General features: G+C 32.1%; 1 protein-coding gene across 1 annotated transcript; it reads left to right on the top strand.

The window, feature by feature from the left end:
• The first annotated feature begins 4,621 nt into the window (after nucleotides 1-4,621).
• Nucleotides 4,622-6,836, top strand: LOC145005950 (F-box protein At5g07670-like). The gene is made up of 2 exons (XM_078965055.1): nucleotides 4,622-6,110; nucleotides 6,318-6,836. Exons 1-2 carry the CDS (start codon nucleotides 5,023-5,025, stop codon nucleotides 6,580-6,582), a joined length of 1,353 nt encoding a protein of 450 aa, XP_078821181.1. The 5' UTR covers nucleotides 4,622-5,022; the 3' UTR covers nucleotides 6,583-6,836.
• The last annotated feature ends 2,720 nt before the right edge of the window (nucleotides 6,837-9,556 follow it).

The following is a 9,556-nucleotide window of genomic DNA, read 5'->3' as shown; positions in this document are numbered from 1 at the left end:
CCCCATTTCACCATGAATGGCTTTTATCACCTTGACCTACACGTCCTTCTGATTAATAAGAAACCATCACTTCCATTTTTGCAATAAAGTCATACTGAAATCATTTAAGCTTCCAAACTCTAGACCACCCTTTTATTTGGGGTTTAACTGATGGGTTTTGATACAAAATATAAGTTTGTTTTTCATAAAAACCGGCAACGGAAGACTTTAAAAAATAACAAGTTTATTTTTAGTCTATAACAAAACCAAACCATCGTGGATCCATCTATAGAGGTTAGAATGAAAGAAAAACAACAAAAAAAGTTTTTAGAAATAGCATTTGAAGCCTTTGAGCACACTTGATTTTGCAGTGTTGATGAAGATATCAAAAATCAAAGGACATGATTTTATCTATGTGTATCCACCATCAAAAGTAAGATCATTGGAATGCTAGTTCCTTATTGTATTCTTTAATGTCTTAAGCCTTTAAGTGCTTAACTCAAATAAATAATAAATGAGACAACTCAAGGAAGCTTTGAACACCAAAGTAAAGCACTGAACTTCAAAGAGATGTGGCTCTTCCTTACTTATGGTTTTAGAGAGAAAGAAAGGAAGAATACATGATCAAAAAACTAGCTCAAAACTCATGCAAGACACTCCTTTAAATACTCTATGAAAAGTAAGGTCTATCCATTAAAATACTCTAAAGTAATGATAGCTTTTAGAAGCATGGGGGAGACAAAGCATGGATGTTAACAAGCAACCTCATTTTTGTTTAATATTTTCTGCCATACCTCTTGAAAAGAGTAAAATTCTTTAATTTTTATAAACTCAAAGTTTATAAAATATAAACTTTGTCTTTAGGTAAAAGACAAAAAAATTCAACTAGTTCAAATGGTTGTACATGACTTATTATACAATATAAAATAATAACTAGTTATACTATCTTGTAATTATTATATTCATAAAACAATAATTATTCCTTAATTAAATACAAGAATTGATATTATTTATTAATAATCACATTAATAATGATTTTTGTACATATAAATTGGACACCATATCTTTCCACTCCATGTCATCCCCACCCCAAAAGAAGCAAGACCTCATTGATTCAAGCAAGCGACTGAGACTTTAAAGAGTGACATGAAATAGATGCACAAGCTACTTTTGATAGACTTAATCAAAGTCAACCGACCTCCACTTGATAACCTTTTAACTTTTCATGTGGCTAAAATTTTCTTGAATTTTTAAATGACTTTTTTTCAGCTATCAACCTTGCTTTTCTTTGTACTAACCGACAAACCTAAATACGAAAAAGGAAATGTAGCAACGCCACACCATGTAACCACTACAAGATCCTCCACCTCATTCGTATTGATCCTGATACTAAACAATACAACTTTTGCAAGTTAAAATTTATCCCAAACATCAAATAAAAAATTACAAAATAATAATCAGATTAGTAATATTCATTTCGTCCTACTCCTACAAACAAGACATCATCAACATAAAAGAAGTGATTGAAGATCGGTTCTTGACCCGAAATACTAATATAACACTTAAATCATTTATTATCTAATGTACATCCACAAATTTTATGCATCATCGCATGGGGTGAGTCCCATTAATACGTAGTTACAACATCGTCTGAACTCGTAATTCATAGTAAGGGGTTAGAGTATTATCGCATGAATATGTAGTTACAACATCGCCTGAAAACGTAATTCATCACCTACAGGTTATGGGCCTGCTGGTGTTTCAACTGGGTTGTTGAGAATAGTCCGTGGTCGCCATCTATACTCTGGTAGATGACTACATTGCCACATTGCCGGTTAAGGTTATGGTATCTCCTTTCATCCTACATCACCTATTCATCATCATTTATTTACGTAATTATCATCACCTTTCTATCATCCACCTATCTCTCATCATTTTATTTCATCACACACCAACTATTTCATCTACCCATGTTTCATCCTCAACATATTTGTAGATATAAAATAAATATACCGTTTAAATCTTTTAAAACATGTATAAAATCGTTCATCCAACATAGACAACAAGTATTCAAATAATATGCACACATAGCACGTAATTTATATAAAATACTTCATATTTATGTGTAAGATGAAAGTAACTATATATGCCATAAAAATCTCATAAATGCTTCCTAACTTCAAACCCCAAGGTTTACTCTACTAAAGCTTTATATTCTCGGCTCTCTGGACCTAGAAGGGTCCAGATTCCTAACTTCAAACCTCAAGGTTTACTCTACTAAAGCTTCATATTCTCGGCTCTCTGGACTTAGAAGGGTCCAGATCTATAACACAAACTTGCAAGAGGGGTTTGAGGCATTCAAAACCCCAAAGATGAAGTGATTCAATCCTTAACCCTAAAATGGAATCTACACAATAGGGAAGGAAAGGGGTTCATTTTTGTACCTTAGAATGAAGCTCCTTGCTTGAATAACTCATAACAATAACCTTCCTTGGTCCCTCTTGCTGAAACTCTTCTTCTTTCTTGCAAAATCACACCAAAAAGCTCAAGATAGCTCTTCCTCTCACTCTACACACTCAAGCTCGCTAGGGTTCTCACTTATGGGAAAGGTAGTCGTAATTGAAGGCCATAAGTGCCTTTAAATATGGCTCGGGCCCAACGATTTAGGGTTTCTGCCAACAACGCGGACTCGTCGAGTCGCCTCACCGACTCTTTGAGTCCATTCATTAATCTGAGTCATTAGTCGCGACCTTACTCGACGAGTTGAGGCGTCAACTCGTTGAGTGTCTCTTCTTAACTCAAAAGAAAAATACTTAAATTGTGATACCTGGAAATCCGGATGTTACATTTTGTTTTTTTTTTTATTTCATAGATTTCTTCATCAATAAATGTTGCTACAATTAAACAAAAATAAATAATTTGCTAAAACATAATACAATAGGAAGTTTGTTCACATTTAGCCATTGAACTTTTTAGAGGGAAACGAACTTTCGATTTCGTTCACATTTAGTCACTAAACTTTTTTTCGTTATCTATTTGCCACTAAACTATTGAAACTGTTCACATTTTACCCTTATGATCGGTAACAGCCGGTCATAAGGGTAAAATGTGAACAGTTTCAATAGTTCAATGGCAAATACATAACGAAAAAAAGTTTAGTGACTAAATGTGAACAAAGTCGAAAGTTCGTTACCCTTTCAAGTCATTATCCCCAAAAAATAATATTCTGCAAAACCAAAAACCCATAAGCATAGCTATACGATTGTTCAGCATTGTTGGTTTTGGTGGAATTTTCTTTAGCAATAGACTGCACCGAGTAACTTTCAAACTCGCAATATAGTAGAAACCAAACTCAACATTTTGCGATAACCCGATCATAATAAACAATTTGATGACAATAAAATAACCAATAATATTTAGTTACTTTGTATTTAAGGATAAAATTGTATTATTATACACTAGGACGAAAAATAAAAGTTGCTCAAAACAAGAAGGGAAATGACTTAAAAAGGTAATGAAGTTTCAAAAATGTACAAAAAATACAATTATTTTATTTTTAGTACTCAAAATATCATTAAAGTATATTTTTTATACACAAAATACCAATGAAGTACATATGTGTTCAAATAAAACCTTGTGGGTAACCTACAATAGCCGGTAAAATGGTATTTTGTGTACAAAAAAAAAACAATGGTCTTTTTTGTACATTTTTGAAACTTCGTTATCTTTTTAAATCATTTTTCCTTCTTTGAATGTAATGGAAATTTAGCTATTTTTTATAAAGAACCCTCCACTTCACTTCGGCCACTACTGTACTTCATCGGACCCTCCACCACCATGGAAAAACCCTTTTTCTTATTCTTCTTCCTAATCATCTGCCTACTTTCATCAACGCCGGAATCTTGCCAGCCACCTCCGTTTCTCGGCAAATCCCCACGGCTTCTCAAAACCCAAAACATTCTCGTTCAGCTGAAGTACACTTACGAGACACGATACTTTGATTAGACTCTTGATCATTTCAGCTTCAATGATCTTCCCAAGTTCCAACAACGTTATCTCATCAACATCGAATGGTTCGTTGCCAACACCGACTTCGTTTGGGAACTCACCCCTCGTTTGGGAAGTAAGATCTTTTCCAACAATTTCAATAAAAATTAAACAAACAGTTGCTGATTACACTCTTCTCATCCCATTTACCTGAAGTCTGGTTACCACAATGTTTTAGTTGAACACATGTGTATTTTGTTGGTATTCTGTGTACAACTAGTAACGTTAATGGAATTTTTTGTACTAAAAAAACAACAATGATATTTTTTAAACATTTGGAAATCGGATAACCTACAATAACCGGTAAAATGGTACTTTGTGTACAAAAAAACAACAATAATTTTTTTTGTACAATTTTTAAACTTCGTTACCTTTTTAAGTCATTTTCCCAAACAAGAATGTGTTTAAATTTGTTGTTTGAATAAATCTTATATTTATTTATTTATTTATAAATGTTGTCAAGTTCATTATTGTGGATATAAAAAGAAAATCTTGAAACAGAGCATGATAAAAAGAAAATTTGTATATATTTCCATCTCCTTTTTCTGACTAACCGCACCCCATTCCAAAAATTCTTATAATAATGCCAAGAATCAAACAGAAGAAACTTTGTGCGTCCCACGAATCTCATCCACTCGCGAGAAAAACTAAACACACATATAGATATAGACATATACGTATAGATACACAGAGAGAGAAAGAAAGAGTGAGACAAATTTGAGGGAGAGATTTTACCTGGAAGCTTCAAATCATTTTTTTGTCTTGAGAAATCAAATTCATGTCGATGCTTCAACCAAATCTCAGCTGTTTATGCTAAAATCTTGAAGAATCAAAAGGGAAAATGTGGGAATAAAGTTTCCGAATTGGGATATTCGTTATAAGCCCTAACCCTAGTTCTTACCTCCAGCAAATCTAAGTGATACCTTCATTGCCATTGAAGAAAAGGATACGCAGCTGGTGGAAGACGCGAAACCTCTCAAGAATGAGATTATCAGAATGAGGTTCAACTCCCATTCGAATTCAGACACCCCCCCTTCTGAACCTGACGAAACCCTAACAACCCCAGATAAAAATAGTCCCGTTTCGTTAAAACCAGATTTCACCTCTCCGCTTTCCGACCAGATACTGATTAGCATCCTCTCCAATCTCACAAAATCACAACAAATTTCAAGCTGTTTAGTTTGTAAACGGTGGTTGCGAATTAGCGGTGGTTTAGTGAAATCCTTGAGATTATTAGATTGGGATTTTCTTGATTCCGGTAGACTCGCCCATCGTTTTCCCAATCTTCTTGATGTTGATATCGTTCAAGCTTGCATAGTATCCCCTCGTAATTCGGGTATTTGTTTCAGTAATAAATTTGTGTCAATTCATGTTAATTCCTTCATATCAGATTCCGAGTTTATCTGGAAACCTGATTTTTTGAGTCCTAATTTGATCGATAGAGGTGTTCAGATACTTGCTCAAGGCTGCCCTAATTTACGAAGGCTTGTCTTGCTTGGTGCAACCAACGAAGGGTTAGCATCTATCGCAAATGAATGTTTAGCTTTACAGGAACTAGAGCTATGTTCCATTACAGACATGGATTTAAAAGGACTTGCAGGTTTTAGAAACTTACAGATCCTAAAACTCATAGGCTCTGTTGATGGGTTATATGACTCAGTGATTTCAGATATCGGGTTAACCATTTTGGCTCAAGTATGTCCAAGATTACTGAAACTTGAACTTGTTGGTTGTGAAGGGAGTTATGATGGGATCAAAGCTATTGGTCAATGTTGTCAAATGATGGAAGAATTGACCCTTTCTGATCATAGATTGGAAGGTGGGTGGTTAGCAGCATTGTCGTATTGCACAAATTTGAAGACTTTAAGGTTTCAATCTTGCAAATTCATTGATCCAAGTCCAGGGCCTGATGTTCATTTAGGTTGTTGTCCTACCCTTGAAGAATTACATTTACAGAGGTGTCAATTGAGAGATAAACAAGGTTTAGGAGCTTTGTTTTTGGTGTGTGAAGCTGTTAGGGAACTTGTTTTTGAAGACTGTTGGGGATTGGATAACAACACATTCTTTACTGCAAGTATTTGCAGGTGTTTTTCTCTTTCACTTTCTTTTAACTTTTTTCTATTTACTTCTCTTATCTACTCATTCCATTTGTGTCATTTTCTCAAATATCTTTTAAAAGACCAACGCTTTTATCCAAATAAAACACAGCACTTATACTATCATTTTTACAACGTATATATATAGTATGTTATTAAAAGGGGGACTTTTTTTTTTGACATGTTTTTTTGTAGGAGAGTGATGTCTTTATCTTTGGAAGGATGCTCGTTGCTTACAATGGAGGGATTTGACCCTGTAGTTGTTTCATGGAAAGAGCTTAAGAGACTTAAAGTGGTTTCTTGTAACAACATAAAAGACAGTGCCATGTCACCCGAATTAGCGACGCTTTTTTCTCTTCTTAAAGAGTTGAAATGGCGCCCTGATTCCAAGTCTATTCTCTCATCAGGTCTTAATGGCACTGGAATATGGCAGAAAGGTGGAAGAAGCTTCAAGATCTAACTCTCAATTCTCTTTTTTTTTTTTTTTTTTTTTTTTTTAATAGTTAGGAGGATTGTCACTCAACAAGTTTAGGAAAAAAAAAAAACAAGTTTAGGAAAAGCGGCTCTGTTTTTATCTTCAACAGGAGAGTATACTTGCTCTAGTTTTTTCTCATAAAAAATTTAGTCGTAGGATTTAGAGAACAAGTGTATCACAAGTCACTGTTATTTGTTCCTTTTTTTTTTCTTTTTATAAATTTTACTTCCACATATAAATTTTTGCCCGATTTGTGTTGTTTGGCTTTATTTGTTTCACTGGACTGGATGAGTTGTTTTGAAATGTTGTGATTTAGATATAGTTTGGGTTAAACAAAAATGGAATAAAAAAGAAACCACGATATTAGTATTATTATTATTATTGATAAAAATAATAAGAAATTACATATTTTGGTTGGTTCCTAGGTGTATGATTGATTTTCAGTTTTGGTCGTGAGGTTTGTTTAATGAGGATTGTAAAGTCTTAGCAAACTGGGTAGTTGATACAAAGTTGATGAAAGTCATGTGCTGTATTTCGAAGCAGAAGCTGTTAAGGACTGAAAGTGACTAAAGGAAAACTCGAAGGCTGCAAGTGGAACTTTGCTGATATATATATATATATATATATATATATATATATATATATATATATATATATATATATATATATATATATATATATATATATATATATATATATATAGAAGTAGTTGTGAAAATTAAAACATAATTTTAAATATGAACGATTAAATGAAAAGTTTATTTGAATTTAAAATAAAAAGAAGTGAAAATTATGAAAACAAAACATACAAAAAATAAATTAATTAAAACTATATGTTTAATTGTTAGATCCGTGTACTAAACGAATTATTATAATAAAATGTTAAATAAAAAAATTTAAAATGTAAATTTATTTAAAACTGAAATTGAAATTAATAGTCATTATAGTAGGTTTAATTTATCAAAACTAAATTAATGATATAGTTGAAATGAATAATGAAGTAATTGATAAGTGGAAAATAAATATATTTCAAAATTATGATAAAATGATATGTAACTAGTTAAATGAGATAATGACAAATGACAATTATATTTTTATTTATTAGGGTAGATGCGAGAAGCGTAAATCGTCTCATTAAGGGTTTCGTCTACATTCTTGTGAGTGAGAGCTTAGATGCAGTTAATCGCTTCGACATGTTTGCTTCATGTTTACATATAGTCATTGTTTATATCTATTTGTTCATGTGTATGAAATTGATGAACTCCAAAAACTTTATATATTGTGACGTTTTTTTTTCCTCTTTCCTATGCATGCAATTGATGATTTCTAGTGGTTTGTCATTTGGTTGCTATGAATATTTTCAATCACCCACAACAATTAATCCATCGGCTAAACTAATGTGTTTTTTTGTTTTTTTTTTTTGTTTTTTTTTTTGTGCGTCTTTCATCCATAGATAAGCACATTGTTACAACCAATACTATTGTTTATATTAAAAATTAGCAAGAGTTTTTTTAATTTCAGGGCTTTAAAGTATAGTAAGAAAGATTAGTTTGTGATTTATTATGTAAGCATGTTTGATTGTGATTTTTTTAGGAAAAAAGACTATATAACTTGTTGGTGCTTAGAACTTGACACAGAACATGAAATAGATCCATGGTGTGGTTTATTTTTATTTCTTTTGTTTTGATTATTTTATCAAAATTGCAAATGGGACCACACGGGTGAGAATGTTTTCTTGATACAATTTCATATTAATCTTGAATTTATTAATGATAAAAAAAAAAGTAAACAGACAATTCTAAATTTCACCACAAGGATTACGATGGATCGGTTCAACCTTTGAAAGGAAGTCGAAAACTGAAGCAATTCCATTTGACCTTTCCCCATGTAAGATGATGCTTGTCATTATTCTCTTGGAAGTGCATTTTCAAGATTTTGTATCTTTTAGACTATTACTTTGTGAACTTGCAGAGTCACTTAAATAGTCATATGGAATTTTTTTGAAGTATTGTATAAAACAAACGTTGATATATAATATTTATATGTTTTATTAGGTTAGTATATATGATGATTTTCAAAATTTTTCCCCAAGTTTAATATCCATATATTTGTATATATGTTATAATCTGAGTATATAATGCTGTAATAATTATAAATTATATGCATTTGTGTTATGAAAGTATTTTTGTCGGTATTTTTTTGGAAACGGTATATATATATATATATATATATATATATATATATATACACGGTCACACGATTAGCAAGAAACTGAAATGCGGACAAAGGAGACAAGAGATGGAAAATAAAGAAATAGATAACAAGAAGAAAATTAGAAAATGAAAGGTGAACAACTCCATTCCGTCTTGAGTACTTGTATGTTTCTACCAAATATATGATAGGGAGATTATAACATCAGCAATTTTTGTAGGGGGTGTGTCTGTGTTTTTGAAGACCTTGTCGTTTCTAGTTGTCCAAATGCACCAAATAGAAAAAAGAATACAGTGCTTAAAATCAATCTCTTTTTTGGGCAGTTACCATAAGAATCAGCAAGTCAATAAGCTCCAAAACATTTGAGAATTTCTTGCATTGTATTCCACACCAACTGAAGATCCATTCGATGACTACCTGTGTGTAACTACAACATACAAGAAGATGATCCAACATTTTCGTTTCCTTATAACATAGCGGACATAATGAGGTGGGAATGATTATGCCCCTGTTTGCCAAAGTTGCTTAGAATTCTAAGTTTAGTTCTATAGTGACAAGAAGATTTAACTCTCATTCTCTTTTTTCTTTTTCCTTTTTTTTAATAGTTTGTAGGATTGTCACTCTTCAAAGTTTAGAAAAAGTGGTCTGTTTTTATCTTCAACAGGAGAGTATACTTGCTCTAGTTTTTTCTCATAAAAAAATTAGTCTTAGGATTTAGAGAACAAGTATATCACAAGTCACTATTATT

The sequence above is a fragment of the Lactuca saligna genome, chromosome 7 (assembly GCF_052625555.1).
Source record: "Lactuca saligna cultivar CGN05327 chromosome 7, ASM5262555v1, whole genome shotgun sequence".
Classification (NCBI taxonomy): domain Eukaryota; kingdom Viridiplantae; phylum Streptophyta; class Magnoliopsida; order Asterales; family Asteraceae; genus Lactuca; species Lactuca saligna.
The sequence above is the reverse complement of the archived record's forward strand: the minus strand, read 5'-3'. Positions and strand labels throughout refer to the sequence as shown.